At 49.0% G+C, this 20,428-nt stretch overlaps 1 protein-coding gene across 7 annotated transcripts in view; it reads right to left on the reverse strand.

Annotated features, from left to right (window-relative positions):
- Positions 1 to 20,428, reverse strand: part of TK2 (thymidine kinase 2, mitochondrial) — a 42,014-nt gene that overhangs the window by 6,724 nt on the left and 14,862 nt on the right. For 6 of the 7 annotated variants that reach the window (XM_025370049.1, XM_025370053.1, XM_025370052.1 and 3 more), the window contains 4 exons: positions 14,926 to 15,015; positions 12,813 to 12,886; positions 1,569 to 1,657; positions 921 to 1,000 (listed from right to left, as the gene is read on the reverse strand). In XM_025370049.1, the coding sequence (XP_025225834.1) occupies positions 921 to 1,000; positions 1,569 to 1,657; positions 12,813 to 12,886; positions 14,926 to 15,015 (333 nt within the window). The remainder of the gene's footprint in view (positions 1 to 920; positions 1,001 to 1,568; positions 1,658 to 12,812; positions 12,887 to 14,925; positions 15,016 to 20,428) is intronic. The other variant, XM_025370057.1, reaches the window with a different exon arrangement.

Consider the following 20,428-nt stretch of genomic DNA (forward strand, 5'->3'; position numbering starts at 1 on the left):
GTCAGGGGTGGCTTCCTGGAGAAGGTGACATCTGAGTAATACTTTAAAGTCAAAGGAAACAACAGTGCAAAGGCACATTTGCATAGCTCCACTGTGCGTGTAGATGTTTGTGTGTGGCCACAACTAGTTCCTTACAGCCACAGCATAGAAAGTAAGGAATGGAGGAAGATAATGCCAGAGAGGCAGTTGGGGCCAGGTCATAAGCCATATTACAAAGTGAGGACTGCATCCTAGCCAGCAGCAAGGCACCGAAGGGTTCTGGGCTGGGAAATTGCACGAGTGGTGATAAGTATTGGAAATATCAGCTGCGCAGCAGCCTGGAGGCTGGATTTTGAGGGAGATGTGAGGAGGGAAGGACCAGGGCAAGAAGCACAGCCCGGGCCTGTACTGGCAGAGTCCCCATGAGAGTCAGTGTGGCCTGAGCAGAACTCAGAGGGGCATGGCATCTGTCCAGTGGGCAAGCACTACTAAGCATGAGCACTGCCTCCATGCTGGGCACTGCGCTGAGCACTAGGGATGCAGCAGTGCACAAGGGGGCTGGTCCTGTCCTCCTGGAACTCACATTCTAGGGAGGACCCAGAGAGCACAAGGCCAGGCAATCTTCAGGAGGCAGAAGAGACAAGCCCTGGTGCTGACAAGATGGGAAGGGGCAGGTGGGGAGGGGAGGGGAACACCTCCAAGTAGGAGGGTTGCCAAACCATGAGTCAGCGACCACAGGAAGCCAAGCAGATCTGGACATCCACGTGGGTCTCTGGCCAAACAGGAAGTCAGAGTTCACCCCCTGATACACTTGGTTCCTGTTTCTCTCTCTGCAGACAAGGGCACAATGATCTCATGGGGGTGGGGCTAGGAGAGGAAGCCGGGCGTGGACAGAGGTGGTTTCCCAGTTTGTCTTTAACCAAGCCAAAGAGGCCTCTTACCAGTGGAATGACCTTCTCCTCTTCCCTGCATCTCCTCTTTAACCTCTGGTAACAAGTCTCAGGATTGGTCCGAAGATAAACTGAGGTTAAAAGAATACGTGGCTCTCAGGACTCTGCTCATGGCTTGGAAGCGAAGCAGGCACATGGGCAAAGGCGGGAGGAAGGTCTGCACAGTTCAAGCAGGAGGCAGGGAGGGCCAGCTCTCGGCTTGACCACTGACCCTCGGCCCCGATTTTCATTCTCTTTCTGTGTCACCAGCCCCGTGGGGTCGTTTTGAGGCTGAATGGGATTCTGTTCATAGACAGAGCTCAGCACAGGCCTCACACCAAGCAGGTCTCAGTGAATGTTCAGGCTCTGTCCTTCCTGTTCTTTACCAACTAGAAAACCCATCAGATCACAGTGGATTTGGGTCTGAAAGTAGCGGAGGCAGGGAGGAGGGAAGTTTAAAGAACAAAGGCCAGGGTTCTTCTCCATGACAGACCAGAAGCCCCAAATTCTGTCTGCCCTCAGGTAGAAGGCTGAACTCCTATGGGGAAGGAATTGCCGAGTGCCTCACCCATTGCCCCCAAGGGTTGGGGCCCAGCCAAGCACATCCTCAAGGGGCCCAGGAGAGAGACCAGAGATGGAGGTGGGAGGGGTGCATCTCACCAATCAAATCAATGGACACGTCCATGTTCCTCAAGATCCAATCAAACCATTCCGACAGAACTACATAGTCCACTTCTGGCATCTTCCCACTGCAATGAGAGTTGTAAGGGCTTATTCACCTAAGAGAAAGCTTCTGGGCTATGCAATTCCCCCAAAAGGATCTGGAGATGGCTCTCACTGAAAGGGAGTCACCAAGGGTACCAGGGCACAAAGTGATCCATGCAATACTGGACATGCAGTGACAAGGACCCTAAGCATTCCCGACTTCCTGCTGCCTGGGGGCAGCTTATGGTGCAATGCTGCAAGGGCCATGGCACAGAGTGATGGGAGAATTCACTTGGGATTGGAACTCTAGGCAGAGAAAGGGACTTTAAAGCTTGTGCCCTGAGAACAGAGACAGTGCTCAGGTTGGGCAATGAATCAGCAAACCAATTTCACTTTTAGAAATTTATTTTGTGGACCAGGGTGGTGGCTCCTGCCTGTAATCCCAGCACTTTGGGAGGGTGAAGTGGGAGGATCGCTTGAGGCCAGAAGTTCAAGACCTGCCTGGGCAACATGGAAAGACCCCCATCTCTACAAAAACTACAAAAAAATTAGCTAGGTGTGGTGGCACATGCCTATGGTCCCAGCTACTCGGGAGACTGAGGCAGGAGGATCACTCGAGCCCAGGGGTTCAAGGCTATAGTGGGTCATGATCATGCCACTGCACTCCAGCCTGGGCAACAGAGTGAGACCCCTGACTCTGACAAAACAAAAAATTTATTTTGTGAAAATAATCATGATGCTCACTGTTGCACTGTTTAAAACAATAAAAAACTAAATCTTGGTAAATCTATATAACAGAAAATTCATGCAGTAACTGAAGGATGATATTGTAAAATAATATTTAATGGCATGGAAAAATTTCAAATCTAATGTTCAGTGAAAGCAACATGATCTAAAACTGTGTATACCCCAACCACATTTCCAAAACTATTCACCAATGCATCTTGGAAAGGCAGGAAAGAAAAATATCAAAATGTAAACAGTGCTTTTCTCGAGCTGCAGGACTATGTGAGACTTTTATCCTTTATACCATTTTGTATTTTCCAAATTTTAACAACACATTACTTCTCAAATCAGCAAATCAGCAGTGGGGGTTGGGGAGCATTACTACACATTCTATTTTTTATTTTTTTAAGACAGAATCTTACTCTGTCACCCAGGCTGGAGTGCAGTGGCGTGATCTCAGCTCACTGCTCGGTTCAAGCAATTCTCCTGCCTCAGCCTCCTGAGTAGCTGGGACTACAGGCGTGCACCACCATGCCAGGCTAATTTTTGTATTTTTAGTAGAGACAGAGTTTCACTATATTGGCCAGGCCGGTCTCGAACTCCTGACCTCAAATGATCCACCTGTTTCGGCCTACCAAAGTGCTGGGATTACAGGCATGAGCCACTGCGCCCGGCCTACTACATATTTTAAATGTTAACTTTAAAAGAAAGAAAAGAAGGCAAGAAAGTGGGAAGGAAGAACAAGCCCAGGGTGAAGGAGAAATCTGGCATCTATTCCTGGTATTTCTGTGGGTTTCCTGTGACCTGGGAGGAAATCAACAGGAAAGAGAGAGCAGGAATGGCCACGGCTGGAGGGCACAAGCCTATCAGCAGGCAGATGACCCTCACAGGCCTAGCAGAGGAATTCTCCCTTTAACATCCTCCATTCCACTAGTGGCTCCATGTGGGACCCGCTCAGAGCTGGGTTCAGCAAGACTGGCCGTGGAGGAGTGATCATACCTGAGCCGTGTGCAATGGGAGGCTCCCAGGGGGGGAGGGCGAGGAGGGGCTGACTCCATCCCATGAGGGGATGAGGATAGAAGGAAGTAAGAGGCTGGAAAAGTGAGGCAGGAACTCTAGGAGGTCAAGGGCACAAGCAGCCCTGTCTTGGGGCCTAACAGCAAGGCATGACACCAACTGGGGAGGGACATTCTCCCCTAGTCTATGAGACCACCCCCATGTTCTCAGCAGAGAAGAGCATTTGACAGAGGAGCAGGACAGTGGACAGAGAACAGCAGGGGGGCCTGAGCAGACTGCAGCACAGAGGCCAGGGCAGACCAACCTGTGGGACTGCCAGGACTCCCAGCTGTGTGGGGGAGGGGAGGCGGGAGGAGTGGGAAGGAAATCCTGCAGCATTAGAGAGGGGATTCCCAGTCAACAAAACTCAGGCACTATAAGTTCAGGTGACGACTTTGTGCCCACAGGCTGCCTCCCTGCCTCCTCTCCACTTACCTCCTTAAAAGTAGCCTATTCTTTATTCAGGGTCCATCCACAGACACAAGGGCTTCAGGGAAACCTGACCCACCCCAAGCTTCCAAGCCTTAGGGTAGGCACAATTGATCTAAGGGAAGTCGTCTGCCCTGGTTCCAGCAATGTGTTCGGGAAGCCAAGCTAAGTCAATCAGTGCAGGGCCTCCCCCAGACAGGGGCCCGATTTGGATTAGGCAGGCATGAGGGAGGTTTGCAGGGACTTACAGAAAAGATACTTCCGCACGCTTGGGGAAGAGCCACTAGCAAGACACCTGCCCTTACTCCAACCAGCGAGTGAGAAGCCCAATGCTGCCGCGACTACATTGTCCCCCTGAAAGAATCGCACTGAGGACATGAACAGGATGCAGAGCAGGAAAATGAAGAGAAACAAGGCCAGAGGCATCAAATTAAGCCATCTGTTGGGAGTTGACAACAACTCATTGTTCAGGCTACCCTGAGTTGGGTTTCAGTTAGTTCAGCTCTGAATATTTGATGTTCAAGAAACCAAACCACTCTCTCTTATTTTCCGTTTCTGGAAAAATTAGACTGAGAAAAAATTGGCTCCAAGAAAATGAGGATGTGCAATGAGGAAGCTGCTGATTAGCTTCTCCCCTACTCCAGCAAACTCACAGCTTGAGGGCACAGAAGAGGTGGCACCGAGGGGGTGGAGCCAGTTAGCAGCAATTGAGGAGAAGTTAAGCTGCCCATGGGACAGTCTCCCAAGTCTCCAAGGCTGGACTAACCGCCAGAGGACCTCATGTGTCTACATAGTTCAAGGAAGACTGTCCAATCCCAGAGCTGGGAGGGTGCCCACAGATATGACCATGGAACTGAACCACAGCTCAGAACACATGAAGCAGTGTTAACTAAAACCAAACCGACCACCACTGCAGAACGGTCACAGTGCACAGAGGTCCACACATGGAGACATGGGGAGGGGGTCACACCTGTGGGGGACTCTGGGACTGAGAGATTCTGGTGGCTCTGCCCCCGCCACAGCTCCCCTGGGAATCGGCTCCAGGTAGTCACAGGGGCCTCCCACTCCCACCCCCACCATAGTCAAACAAAAGGCTTCCCCCACAGGGTTGGTGCCGACTGAGGGGCAGCCTCTCCCTTCCCAATGTTCTTGGAAGGGGTCCTTGGTGGGGTGGACTCCCGTGGGCAGGGTCAGTAGGCCAGACCTATCGAAAACCCTTCCATGACTGGAACTGTGTGCCGGAAGAGGCTGGGGGATCCAGGAGGACTGATTGACCAGTGGCTGAGCTGAGTGAGGAAACAGAAGCCTGATCTCCATGACTCCGAGGGACATGGGGCACGGCAGGCGCTATTCTAACTGTACTTCCTCCTAGGAACTCTGCCCAGCTCCTCCTGTGTCTGTCTCAAGCATGGGGCTCCCCACACCACCGACAAGACAAGCCACAGCCTTTATTTCTACAGAACACACAGAGAGTAATACCAAGCAAATCCAAGTCTGGCAAATCCAAGCACATGACTCAACAGTGGGCATGGGAGTCTCACCCCGCCCCTGACCCCAAGGGGGCAAAACCAAGGTCTTCGTCCACATGAATACATGAATCCTGCTGTTACATCAGCACAATTTCTTGCATCCTTCCTTGAGGCCCAGAGAGCCCCCAGTCTGTGTGGAATGGATTAGAAGAGCTCCCTTGTATACGTTATTTCCTTTTGTTTTCACAAGACCTTGTGAGGCTAGCTTCAGTCCCAATTTGTAGAAGAAACCTGAGGATCAGAGAAGTGAAGGCCAACTCTGTCTGAGCAGGGGTTCAAGCCTGGCTCTCCCTACCCCCAAACCCAAATGCTCTCCACTGCACCACCCGCCCGCCCCACTCTGTCAGCTGACCTGGATCAAGTCCAGTCTCTCTCTAGCCTGAGCTGCAGGAAGGCCACAGCTCTTAGGCCCATGACCCAGACAGAAGGCTTCAGTCTAGACAGGAGCTAGGAAGCGCCTAAGCCCCTGGGCCAATCAGCAGGGGAGGAGGCCCAGCCTGTGGTTCCAAACACCAGGTCTTACTTAGTATCTCCAACCACCAGCCACAGGTGAGTCAGCATGTCATTTCCTCAGCTGGGCCCCACTCCACGCCCTCACTTCTGTTCTTAGAAAAGGACGACCAGGCAATCTTGTAAAACCTTTGCTTCCCATTACTTGGCCCACACAGTCACCTGCGTGGCCTCTTTAGCTACATGAATTTTGCTCACCACCTTCAGCTTTTCATGCTAGCCAGCTGCCCGCCCCTTACAAGTTCCCGTCTTTGGCCAGGCACAGTGGCTCACTGTGGCAGGCTGAGGCAGACAGATCACCTGAGGTTGGGAGTTTGAGACCAGCCTGACCAACATGGAGAAACCCCGTCTCTACTAAAAATACAAAATTAGCCGGGCGTGGTGGCACATGACTGTAATCCCAGCTATTCAGGAGGCTGAAGCAGGAGAATCGCTTGAACTCAGAGGTGGAGGTTGCAGTAAGCCGAGATTGCACCATTGCACTCCAGCCTGGGCAATAAGAGCAAAACTCCGACTCCCAAAAAAAAAAAAAAAAGTTCCCATCTTTAAGGACACTGTGTAACTGGAATCTTCCTCTCCAGCAATTAACACAGCCCTCTCAAACCCCTGGTGGCATAACTGCACTTACATTCTGCACACCCCAACCTCGCCAGGGTAGACAGTGCCCGAAGAGGCGGGTCTCTCCCCTGACGAGCTCTTCATTTGTTCACGGCCCAAAGAGCAAGAACACCTTTCAAGAAATTTTACGGCCGGGCGCGGTGGCTCAACCCTGTAATCCCAGCACTTTGGGAGGCCGAGGCGGGTGATTCACGAGGTCAGGAGATCGAGACCATCCTGGCTAACATGGTGAAACCCCGTCTCTACTAAAAAAATACAAAAAACTAGCCGGGCGTGGTGGCGGGCGCCTGTAGTCCCAGCTACTCGGAGGCTGAGGCAGGAGAATGGCGTAAACCCGGGAGGCGGAGCTTGCAGTGAGCCGAGATCGCGCCACTGCACTCCAGCCTGGGTGACACAGCGAGACTCCGTCTCAAAAAAAAAAAAAAAAAGAAATTTTACTTTGAGGAGATGCAGGATTCCAACATGTGGGCTTTTCTGGGGACCTGAGCCTGCCGTACACCCTTCTATCCAGACCCCCACAGATCCCGAACCAAGGTTGCAAGAGTTCCTGAGAGGGAGAAAAAGACCAACTCGAGCACTGAAGGGGCAGTGGTAATGTGCCCTCCCACCTTGTGAAGGGCTCCCCATCACGGCATTTTGGGAAGCCTTTTCCTAGAGCATCCCAGGAAATGAGGAAACACGAGCTCCCAGGCAGGAGCTGACGCCCCACATGCCACCGTGTGGTTCCCAGTACCCAGCTGAACTCCCTGCAGGTGGGAACCAAGACACCTTATTCTAGGTATGGGCAAAGGACCCAGCCAAACTCGGTTTTATGCTACATTTTGCATAGGTAGTAACAATGATAGTAATCTGCATTGGAGGAGCAGAAACCTCTAAAAACATCTACTTTGGCCAGGCACAGTGGCTCACGCCTGTAATCCCAACACTTTGGGAGGCTGAGGTGGGCAGATCACTTGAGGTCAGGAGTTTGAGACCAGCCTGGCCAACATGGTGAAACCCCACCTCCACTAAAAACACAAAAATGAGCTGGGCATGGTGGTGGGCGCCTGTAATCCCAGCTACTCGGGAGGCTGAGGCAGGAGAATCGCTTGAATCTGGGAAGCAAAGGTTGCAGTGAGCTGAGATCGCACCACTGCACTCCAGCCTGAGCAACAGAGCAAGACTCCATCTCAAAAACAAACAAAAAACCCACATCTACTTTCTCAGTAATACTTCGTTGTGGATGACCGCTGCATCGAGGGCAGCTGGAGTTGTCCGGAGAGTAGCCAAGCTCTAGTATTCCTTCCCTTCATCCTTGCTGTGGCTCTGGCTAAAAATACTTTTTACTTTGCCCTATGGCTGCCTGACTCTTGGCCTAGGCATAAGTTCACAAACCTTAAAAACAAAGGTAACACAACATAGCCCTCAGCAACCCAAATATGAAGCAACAAAGGTGAAATTAAGAAACCACAGGCCAGGTGCAGGAAACAGGAAATCCTGCACCATGCAGAACTTTTCACCATGGCCCCGAAGACAATCCTCAGGCCAGGGCTCTTGCTCTTATGACCCCCAAAGGTCCAGTGAAGCCCCAAGGAAGCCCACCTCACCGTCAGAACTCCAGGGGAAAAGGGTCGCAGCACAGGGATGGAGGGTGCCCTGTGGACCACCTGGCTACCAGCCTTTTTTATTTATTAATTTATTTTTTAGACAAAGTCTCACTAAGTCACTTGTCACTTGGGCAGTGGCATGCTCATGGATCACTGCAGCCCTGACCTCCTGGGCTCAAGCAATCCTCCTGCCTCAGCCTCCTGAGTAGCTGGGACTACAGATGTGTACAACCAGGCCCAGCTAATTTTTATTTTTTTTTGTAGAGATGGGGGGTCTTACTTTGTTGCCCAGGCTGGTCTCGAACTCCTGGCTTCAAGTGATCCTTCCCCTTCTGCCTCCCAAAGTGCTGGGATTACAAGCATAAGCCACTACACCTGGCCCTGCCACCTTTTTGTAAGGCCCATATTCCTCAAAGTGTGATCCCTGACCAGCAGGAGTGTGGTCCCACCCGGGCACCTGCTAGAAATGTGGCCTCTCGGGCCCCACCTCAGTGCTACTGAAGCGGAATCTACCCGTAAACAAGATGCACAGGTGATCGTGGGAGAAGCTTAGAGTAAGGCCTGTCTGGAAGAGGCAGAGTCTCCCCCTGGGGCTAGTACCTCAGGATTCTCAGCTTTGGGGGCCCCAGTGGGCCCTGAAGCCTTTGGCCTTGATGAGAGAAATCTAGATGCCTCCTGCCACTTCCTCATTTGCTGCTTGCCCCCACACAGCAGGGTTCAAAAAACGTTCCCCTCCTGTGGTTAGTTCCTGCTCGATCAGGAAGGAGCACTGGCTTTGTAATCCTTTCTCAGTTCCGTATCTGCCCAATAGGGTCAACAACCAGAGAACAAATGCAGCTCCTGTCCATGGGTCCCTGCCCTGTTCCTTAACCATGAGAGCAGACGCCCCAGTTTCCAGGGAACACATAAGCAGGTGCAGTTCACAAGTGAATCACGCCCTGGGAAGGTGTTTTGAATGCCCCTACCCCTCTGTTCTCTGCCTCCTGGACCTAGGGACTCTGGGGTATGTGGCTGAGGGTGTGGGAACTCCAAGGCACATGCAAAGCATGGTGTTTAATACAGCATCCATTGTCCTCAATGGTAAGTATGTAAATTATTATTTTTAGATACAAAACAAGAACATACTATGGAGGAAAATGCAAAATCCTAATGAATTCTAGGTTAAAACAGGAGACTCCAAGAAACTTCCAGGTTGTTGGCAGGTGGCTGCTTTGGACCACAGGGGCTGGGAGGATGAGTAAGCAGTGCTATGGGAAGCTTTCCTCTGCCTTCAGAGGATTTCCATGAAAGGGTCTGAGGAACACCACCTTTTCTCATCTCCCTAGAGACCATGGTGGATAGCCTGGCCCTCCGGGCAGCCACAGTGCTCCCAGCAGCCTCTGGAGTGCCCGAGGCCACATGCCCACTGACAGCTTTTGGCTTCAAGAGATCTCAGTGATGGGTCTCAAGGCCCCAACAAGGTCTTCAGGGGAATCTGAGCCCCCGGAAAGCCATATGAACTTAAAACAATTAGATCCCAAGAACAGAAAGAAGGACACTGTAAGTTTCTTCTGTGGTTCACTGTCCCACAGAAATCCTAACCACAGAGGCCATGCATTCTGGGAGGGCCGGGGAGAGACATAAATATAAAGTCATCAGGGCAGGAAAAGAGCTAAAAAAATTGAAAGCTACATTCTCTTCCTAAACCACCCACAAAACAGCTCCAGGCGAGGCCCATGTCATCCGGACCAATGCCATAACCATAGAGATTGGGAGATACAGAACTGACACATCAGAAATGTGATGACACAGGACCATGGGTGGGAGTTACCACAGCCTGTGGCCATCAGCAGGAACTGTGACCCGGGCCAGACAAAGACAAATGGCTCCTGAGGAAATCTACCTGGTGCTGGGTGGCCTATAGGTTTGGGGGTGGGACTGGGCAACTCACAAATTTAATAAAGACCAAGGTGGGCAAGGACCCGCAAAAGGGTCCTAAGACATGAAGGAGGCGGCAGGTCAAAAGGCTCTTCAAAGATGGATGAGAGGAATCAGAGATGAGAGATGGGCTCAGAGAAATTTAGAAACTTGGTCTTCCTCATAAACAGAGCAAACTTCAGAGCCAGGATAGAACCCAGGCCCACCAAATGCCACACTCTATCCTCTCCCCTTAACCTCTGGCCATTCCATTCCAGATTACTAGCTTCAAAAAGAGCCATCAGGCCAAGCACAGCTGTAATCAGGCTCATGCCTGTAATCCCAGTACTTTGGGAAGCTGAGGCAGGAGGATCACTTGAGCCCAGGAGTTTTGAGACCAGCCTGGGCAACACAGGGAGACTCTGTCTCTACAAAAAATAAGAAATAAATTAACCAGAAATGGTGACATGTGCTGTAGTCCCAGCTATTCAGGAGGTTGAAGTGGGAGGATCTCTTGAGCCCAGGACATCAAGGCCACAGTGAGCCATGATCATGGCACTGCACTCCAGTCTGGGTGACAGAGCACGAGCCCATCTCAAAAAAAAAAGCAGTAAGAGTCACTGGGCCCACACAAAACAGGCCAAGCTGAATGTGATTCAGACAGACACAGCCCCACTCTGTGAGGTTCACAGGTAATCCTACCCCACCGCCAAGATCTGTTCCTCGGGCTACCGTTCTTTTTTTGAGACAGAGTCTCACTCTGTTGCCCAGGCTGGCGTGCAGTGGTGTGATCTCGGCTCATTGCAACCTCCACCTTGGGCTACAGTTCTAATCAGAGCAGTACACTTCTAAGCAGAGCAGTACACAAACATAACAGGCTCCCTTCTGCTCTCGCTCTCCTCTGTCCTGCCTGTCCTCCCTCTGGCTGAGGTGCTAAAGAGCAGGAGCTGAGGGCAGAGGGCTGGATAAACCTAGCAGTGGACACCTGGAAACCCAGGCTGTCAGGTGAAAATGGGGCTCTAAGGTCAGGAATGCCACCTGCTGAGAGGGCAAGCTGCAGCCCACAAGAAAAGTCTGAGGTCAGGGGGCAAAGCCACAGCCAGGACTCACCTTGGCTGCCAGCCTCTGAGCCCACAGCATTGCTCTGATGTTCTGAGCGGAGGCTCTCATTTTGGGGGGGTGATACAGGCTCAAAGGTATGATCCATGGCAGCTCAGGGCTCCTAGGAGAAGCCTTTTTAGCGGCCCCTCAAATGAAAGGTACAAAACAGCAGGGGGCCAGAGCCTGGGGAACAAGTTGGGCTGGAGACCAAAGCACAGTCGCAGGTCCCCTCATCCAACAATAGCTAACAAGTATCAACCAGGAGCTCGCGCTGTGCTGGGTCCACACTAGGCAAGGACACCAAACTTGGTGCCTGCCGTTAGGAGCTTATGGTCCCGTGTGGAGGGGCGGGGCAGGCAATAAACAATTAGACACATACTAAGTTGAACCACACAAAACTGCCATTTTTGTAGGTCATAGTTGGTTAAATCATTTCATATGATTGCCTTAAATACTACAAAGAAAACTAACAGAAGGTAGTCATTAAGAATAACAAGGGGGCCAGGCACAGTGGCTCACACCTGTAAACCCAGCACTTTGGGAGGCCGAGGCAAAAGGATCACTTGAGCCCAGGAGTGCAAGACCAACCTGGGCAACATGACGAAATCCTGTCTCTACTAAAAATACAAAAAAAAATAGCCAGGCGTGGTGGTGTGTGCCTGTAGTCCCAGCTACTTGGGAGGCTGAGGCGGGAGGATGGCTTGAGCCTGGGGGAAGGAGGTTGCAGCGAGCTGAGATTGTGCCACCGTACTCCAGCTTGGGTGATAGAGCCAGACCCTGCCTCAAAAAACAAAAACCAAAACCAAAAACGAAACAAAGACTAACAAGGAGCTTGCCCTATCTAGACAGGGTGGTCGGGGAGGGCTAGGAGACAGGGCGACATTTAGGAAGGCAGCTGCAGATGAGAGTGGGAGGAAGGGCCTTCAGCGCTGACATCCAAACAGCTCTGAGAGGGAGGGACAGCAGTATCCCAAGCTCACAGCGGGGACAGGTGGGGTCTGCAACCCATTTCCCCAAGACCCTGAGAAATCAGCAGTCTCTGAGCACAGGGATGGAGGGCCCCATGCCTGAGCCCTTGGCACTGACGGGCCACCAGAAGCCCCCTAACTAGGTATATATCACAGAGTCCGCTCTCATGAGGGAAGCTTTTAGCGAAAAACACAACAAATGCGATGCACACCATGCGTCTGACTTGCCCAACTCTCCACCCTTCCCTATAGCCTTGCACCATGCTGTGTAACTCACTGGACCCTCCCACCTTTCCACCCTGGGCTCATGTGACCATGTGACCTGCTTTGGCCAATGGAATGTTAGCTAACTTGGAGCAGAGGCCTGAAGACATGTCCTTGCATCTCTGCTCTTGCTTCTACCCTCTGTCACCGTGAGAAGTGAACACCTGGGCTGGTTTGCTGGTCACAGAAGGAGGGTGACAGGCAAGAGGAAGAGAGATAAGCCACCTCCAGTCACCCTTGCTTAGGCCCTCCTACATCAGCTGATTCCCAGACATCTCATTGAGCCCAGCCAAGGTCAGCAGAGCTGCCTGGTGACCAACCTGGCTGACTGGGCAACGAATGCAGATAGCTGTCTGCTATGAGGATTAGTGGCTGTTTGTTATACCACGTTGCTATGGCAATGGTTAACTGATACAACAGCGGGTACTCCGTATCTGTCAATCAAATAAACAAGTTTCTATTTCATTTTGAAAAATTAGTAGTTTAATAAATTATCAATTATGCAAACTACAGTACCTTCTATACAGGTTTTCTACAAAAATGTATCTTGCGCTGTGAATCGACCTCTCCATCAACCGTACAGATGACACCTAAAGGAAAACAAAAAGAGAATCACAAACTCAGGGGAAGAGGAGACAGCCAGGAGGCCTTGAGAAATGTCTGTTACTTCCCCTGCCTGGGGACTTTGCTGAATATGAGAATCAAGGCGGAGGAGAGAGTGAGGCAGGAGGACCTCCTCACTCCTCTGCTGGGAGGAGAAGCCACATCTGCCACCAGGCTCAGGCTATATGCCCCTTCCACCCTGACCTGCCCCACACCCCAAAGCTGCATACATGGCCCAGCAATGCTGAGGCTGACGGCTCATCAGCAGCCACCTCTTTGATGGGAGGTGAGGCTCAATTGGAACATGGCCATGCCCTGGAGAAACCATCCAAAGCTGTCCACTTGTGGCAACATGTGGTGACTATCATGGACCTAAATAGGGTGACTTTGCTTAAGTGGAGGGACCGCATGCATGAAGTACAGCCCCACGAGGGTCAGGTTGGCGGTGACGTTCTGGGGGCTCTGCCCATGGAAACTGGGAAGGACGATGCCCAAGAGGGAGGAAGACAGCCTGACAGCATCCCTCTCTGCCAGGATGCTCACACCCTCTGCAGACGATCTTGCCCTTCGTCCAGCATTCCTCTGGGAAGCAAAAGGTACCTGACCCTTGATGCCCGGCAGACAAACACCACTCTCACTTGGCCATGGCCCACAGCACCCATGGAACCTGGGCCAACAAATCCGAGGCAGATTCAAAGCATTTGAAAACCCAGGCATTTCTTCCCTCTCCCTGCTGTCCCTCTGTCCATCCATCCTCTGCCCATCCATCTTCCTTTCCATTCTTCCATCCTCTCTTTCCTTACTTCCTAGCTTCCCATTCATCCTTCTGTCTCCTTCTGCTCATCCCGCTCACATCTTTCAATTTGAAAAGACAGATTTACAGAAGAATGGTACCTATTGTTGCAAGTACCCAGACTGGGACTGAACTGTCCAGTCCAGCAGCTGTGCCAGTGTTAAATGCTGTAGGGATAGTCTGTCTCCTTCATGCAGAGCCTTAAAGCTGGCATCATAGGTTGTGCTTACAGCCTTGAAACAGGTGCCGATCAGGACCTCCTCAGCCCCCTTTCTTCTAAGAGACTGTCTCTAGATGCACCCTCACTGATGGAATAGGCCTAAGCAGCCATGTTTGTGCCTTGGGGTCCTGTACCCAACACCTGATTGAACCAGGGCTGGACACCTGACCAAAGCTGAACCAATCAGATTTTTTGTCTCAAGAATTTGAACTAAGAGCCAGACCCCATGAAGGTTAAATTAGTGGTTCTCAAATATGAAAACAAACAAAGCATGCATTCAAGTCACCTGGAGGGCTTGATAAAACACAGATTGCTGGGCCTCATCCCTAGAATTTATAATTCAGCAGGTCTGGGATGTGACCAGAAAATTTGCATTTCTTTTTTTTTTTTTTTTTGAGATGGAGACTCACTCTGTCACCCTAGCTGGAGTGCAGTAATGCAATCTCAGCTCACTGCAACCTCCGCCTCCCGGGTTCAAGCCATTCTCCTGACTCAGCCTCCCAAGTGGCTGGGATTATAGGTGCGCACCACCACGCCAGACTAATTCTTGTATTTTTTAGTAGAGATGGGGTTTCACCACGTTGGCCAGGCTGGCCTTGAACTCCTGACCTCAGGTGATCCGCATGCCTCGGCCTCCCAAAGTGCTAGGATTACAGGTGGAATCCACCACACCCAGCTGAAAATGTGCATTTCTAACAAGTTTCCAGGTCATGCTTCTGCTGCTGGTCCAGGGACCACACTTTGAGAAGAACTGAGTGAAACGGCATTGAGTCCAGCAGTGGTCCTGACCTGACAGGGGCACCACCTGGCTGGCTGAGGTTTGTGGGTAGGGGCACTAGAGGCTGCTCAGAAGAGAATTGCAGGAGCCAGTGACCTTGGCCCCACACACAGAGGCCTGCACAGCACTGAAGGCCTAGCCTGGCTTCCTTGTGAAGTTTCCCTTCCTGGCAATCACATACCCCAAGTCTGAAGAAAACGTTTAAGAAGGCTGAAACTGAGCATTTGAAACGTACCTGAGGACAAGTATGCCTGTCCAGCATGGTGAGCTGCACATAAGTCTGTAGCGTAAGGCCCCAGCGAGAGGCATCTTGGTACATCAGGCCCTGCAGAAGGGAAAACACAGCACTTTCCGTCAGAGTGGCATCTGCAGGAGGACCCTGGTCTCACAAGGCACTGAAGGACAGCTCAAGAAATCTACACACGCAGGGTTGGGGCTGAAGATGAACCCAGCATGATCACAGGGCTCTGACAGCAGGGTGGACAAAGGCAGACACTGAAACAATTAGAGGACGGTACGGTAACAGCTATCATAGGAGCCTATGGAAAGTCTCCAAGGGACCAGAGCAATTAGGCCAGACAAAGAAATGAAGGGCATCCAAATTGGAAAGGAAGAAGTCATCTTAACCTTGTTCACAGACAACATGATCTTACACTTAGAAAAGCTTAAAGACTCAGGCCATTATCCTAAGCTTATTAATGCAGGAACAGAGAACCAAATACTGCATGTTCTCACTTTAAGTGGGTACTTACAAGAGGGTACAATGGGTACTCATGGACATAAAGATGGCAACAACAGACATTGGGGACTCCTGGAGTGGGGAGGAAGGGAGAGGGCAAAGGTTGAAAAGTACCTATTGGGTACTATGTTCAGTACCTACTTGATGGGATCCATCATACCCTACACCTCAGCATCATGAAATATACCCAGGTAACAAACCTGCGCATGTACCCCCACAAAACGAAAATAAAAGTTGAAATTACCAAAAAAAAAAAAAAAAAAAAAAACCTTACAGACTCCACCAAACAACTGTTAGAACTGATGAACGAACTCAGTAATACTGCAGGAATCAAATCAACGTACAAAAATCAGTAGCATGTATACACACCAACAGTGAACAATCTGAGAAAGAAATCAAGAAAAGAATCCCATTTGCAAGAGCTACAAAGAATATAAAATAACAGCCAGGCACAGTGGCTCCTGTCTGTAATCCCAGCACTCTGGGAGGTTCAGGCGGGTGGATCACTTGAGGCCAGGAGTTCAAGACCAGCCTGGACAACATGACAAAATCCTGTCTCTATTAAAAATACAAAAAAATTAGCTAGGTGTGGTGGTGCACACCTGTGATCCCAGCTACTCTGGAGGCTGAGACACGAGAATCGCTTGAACCCAGGAGGCAGAGGCTGTAGTGAGCCGAGATCGCACCACTGTACTCCAGCCCGAGCGACAGAAGAGACCCTGTCTCGAAATATAAATAAATAAATAAATAAATGTAAAATACCTAGGAATCTATTTAACCAAAGAAGTGAAAGATCTATACAAGGAAAACTATAAAACACTGATGAAAGGAACTGAAGATAACACATACAAAAAAGGAGATATTCTACACTCATGGATTAGAAGAACTAATATTGTTAAAATGACAATACTACCCAAAGCAATTTACAGATTCAATGTAATCTCTATCAAAATACCTATGACAGTCTTTGCAAAAACAGGAAAAAAAAATCCTAAAATTGATATGAAACCACAAAAGACCCCAAAGAGCCAAAGCAATCCTAAGCAAAAACAAAAATAAAAACAAAACAAAGTTGGAAGCATCACACCGCCCGACTTCAAAATTTACTACAAAGCTGTAGTAACAGCTGGGTGCACTGGCTCTTGCCTGTAATCCTGTTACTTTGGGTGGCCAAGGAGGGAGGGTTGCTTCAGGTCAGAAATTCAAGCCCAGCCTAAGCAACAAAGTGAGATCTCGTCTCTAAAAAATTAAAATAAGGAAATTTAGCCAGACATGGTGGTGCACACCTGTAGTCCCAGTTACTTGGAGGCTGAGGCAAGAGGATCGCTTGAGCTCAGGAGTTCAAGGTTACATTGAGCTATGATTATGCCAACTGTGCTCTAGCCTGGGTGACAGAGCAAGACCCTGTCTCAAAAAAAATTTTTTTAATGCTATAAGTACCCACGTCAGCATGATACTCACATAAAAACAGACACAAAGACCAGTGGACAGAATAGAGAATAGAGTTGGCATTTACAGCCAACTCATCTTTGACAAAGGCACCAAGAACATTCAGTGGGGAAAGGACAATCTCTTCAATAAATGGTGCTGGGGTAACTGAATAACTATATGTAGAACAACTGAAACTAAACCCCTATCTCTCACCATATACAGAAATCAAATCAAAAACAGACTAAAGACTTAGAAATCTGAGACCTGAAACTAAGAAACTACTAAGAGAAACCACTGGGGAAATGCTCCAGGACATTGGTCTGGGCGAAGACTTTTCTGTGTAAGACCCAAAAGCACAGGCAACTAAAGCAAAACCAGACAAATGGGATTAAATCAAGCTATAAAGCTTCACAGGAAACCATCAACGAAGTGAAGAGATAACTTGAAGAATGGAGAAAGTGTTTGCAAGCTACCCATCTGACAAAGGATTAATAACCAGAATATATCAGGAGCTCAAACAACTCAACAGTAGGAAAAAAAAAAATTCTGATTTTTAAATTAGCAAAAAATCTGAATAGACAGTTCTCAATAGAAGACATAAAAACAGCCAACAGGTATATTTTAAAATGTTCAACATCACTAATAATCAGAGAAAAGCAAATCAAAAGTACGAGATATCATCTCACCCCAGTTAAAACGGCTTTTATCAGGCCAGGGGCGGTGGCTCAGGCCTGTAATCCCAGCACTCTGGGAGGCTAAGGCAGGTGCATCACCCGAGGTCAGGAGTTCAAGACCAGCCTGGCCAGCATGGTAAAACCCCGTGTCTACTAAAAATACAAAAAAAAATTCAGCTGGGTGTGGTGGTGCACACCTGTAATCCTAGCTACTTGGGAGGCTGAGGTAGGAGAATCGCTTGAACCCAGGAGGTGGAGGTTGCAGTGAGCTGAGATCATGCCACTGCACTTCAGTCTGGGTGACAGAGCAAGACTCTGTTTAAAAAAAAAAAAAAGACTTGTATCAGAAAGACAGGCGATACGTGTGGAGAAAGGAGAACCCTCATACATATTTGTTGGGAATGTAAATTAGTACAGCCACTATGGACAACAGTATGAAGGTTTCTCAAAAAACTAAAAATAGAGCTACCATGTGATCCAGCAATCCCACTATCGGGTATATATTCCAATGAAAGGGAATCGGTATATTAAAAAGATACCTGCACTCCCATGTTTGTTACAGCAGTATTCACAGTAACCCAAGTATGGAATCAACCTAAGTGCCTATCAATGATGAATAGTTAAAGAAAACATGGTATATATACATAATGAAATATTATTCAGCCATGAATAAGGATGAAATCTTGCCATTTGCAGTAACATGGTCGGAACTGGAGGTTATTAGGTTAAGTGAAATAAGCCAAGCACAGAAAGACAAATATCATATGTTCTCATTCATATGTGGGAGCTAAAAAAAAAAAACGGATCTCATGGAGCTAGACAGTTGCTGGGTTCGGTGGCTTGAGCCTGTAATTACAGCTACTCAGAGGCTAAAGTGGGAGGACCACCTGAGGTCAGGAGTTCCAGAGTGGATTACTGGTTACCAGAGGCCAGAAGGGGTAGGGGAGAGAGGGGGATGAAGAGAAGTGATTAAAGGGTACAAATATATGGTATGATAGAAGAAGTAACACCTAGTGTTAGATAGATCAATAGGGTGACAATAGTTTACAATAACCTGTTGTGAATCTCAAAATAGCTAGAAGAGGCCAGGCACGGTGACTCACGCCTGTAATCCCAGTACTTTGGGAGGCTGAGGCAGGCAGATCACTTGAGGCCAGGAGTTTGAGACCAGCCTGGCCAACATGGTGAAATCCCATCTCTACAAAAAAATACAAAAAAATTAGCCGGGTATGGTGGCGCATGCCTGCAATCCCAGTTACTTGGGAGGCTGAGGCAGAAGAATCGCTTGAACCTGGTAGGCAGAGGTTGGACTGAGCCAAGATCATGCCACTGTACTCCAGCCTGGGTAATAGAGTGAGACTTCATCTCAAAAAAAAAAAAAAAAAAGCTGTAAGAGAATAATTTGAATGTTTCTAGCATAAAGAAAAGCAAGCCAGGTGCAATGGCTCATGCCTATAATCACAGCACTTTGGGAGCCCAAGGCAGGAGGATCACTTGAGCCCAGGAGTTCAAGGTTACAGTGAGCTATCATTGTGCCACTGCACTCAAGCCTGGGTGATACAGCAAGACCCTCCAAATAAATAAATAAATAAATAAATAAATAAGTTTTAAATTTAAAAAAAAAAGTTAAGCTCTTTAAGATAATCCTTAAAAAGTAATGCTCTGGTTTGAATGAATCCCCCAAATTTCATGTGTTGGAAACTTAATCCCCAATGTGGCAGCATGTAGCAGGTGGTGCCTTTAAGAAATGATTGGGTCAGGAGTGCACAGCCCTTTTGAATGGATTAATCTATTCATGGATTAATAGGTTAATGGGTTATCTTACACTGGTGGCTTTATGAGAAAAGGGAGAGAGACCTGACCTAGCATGCTCAGCCCCCTCACCATGTGACACCCTGTACCACCTCAGAACTCTTTGAAGAGTCCCCACTAGCAAGAAAGCCCTCACCAGATGCACCCCCTCAACCTTGGACTTCTCAGCTGCTCTAACTGTAAAAAATAAATTCCTTTTCTTTGGAAATTCAGAAAATAAAATAAAATCACCAAGGAACATGCGCACAAGTCATTCAGTGAATGGCTTTGAGCCCTCTGTAGTCTGTTCTCTATCTAGCCACCAGAGTGAGTCTGTGAAACCTGAATCAGTTCTTGCCACTCCCCTGCTCAGAACCTTCCAGTGGCTTCCCATTGCAAGCAGAATGAAATCCAAACCCTTATCATGGTCCACAGGGCCTTCTCTCATTTCCTATAACTCTTCCTCTGGCTTCCAACCACATGAGCTTACTTAGCGTTCCTCAAACATGCCAAGCATGGTCCCACCTCAGGGCCTTTGCATCTGCAGCGCCTTCTGCCTAAACACTCTTTATCCAGGTATCTGCAGTGCTCACACCCTCATGTTTAGGCACCTTATCATAGACACGGTCCCTACTTATCTCATGTAAAACAGAAGCCCACCCACCTACTCAATCACTCTCCATCCCCTCTAGGTGCAAAACACTTCATGCTCCAGCGTACTTGCTAAGAAACCTGTTCTGCTCTTTTCCTCATTTTTAAATTAATTTTATTTATTTTTTATTTCTTTTAGAGATGGGGGTCTCACTATGTTGACCAGGGTGGTCTCAAACTCCTGGCTTCAAGCAATCCTCTGATCTTGGCCTTCCAAAGTGCTAGGATTACAGGCATGAGCCACTATACCCGGACTTTTCCTCATTTTTGCTTTTCATTTTTATCTTGGTGCAAACTAATGAAACTCCAGTGCTCTTCACTGAGAACTGCAGACTCCTCTGACAGCAGTTGAGAGAAAATCTCATAAAGGCTAGGAGAAACACTCCCTCTTGCTTGATGGCCGCAGAAACAGTCATGTTTCTGCATCAGAAAACCAATTCAGATAAAGTGAT

This window comes from Theropithecus gelada, chromosome 20 (genome assembly GCF_003255815.1).
Source record: "Theropithecus gelada isolate Dixy chromosome 20, Tgel_1.0, whole genome shotgun sequence".
Classification (NCBI taxonomy): domain Eukaryota; kingdom Metazoa; phylum Chordata; class Mammalia; order Primates; family Cercopithecidae; genus Theropithecus; species Theropithecus gelada.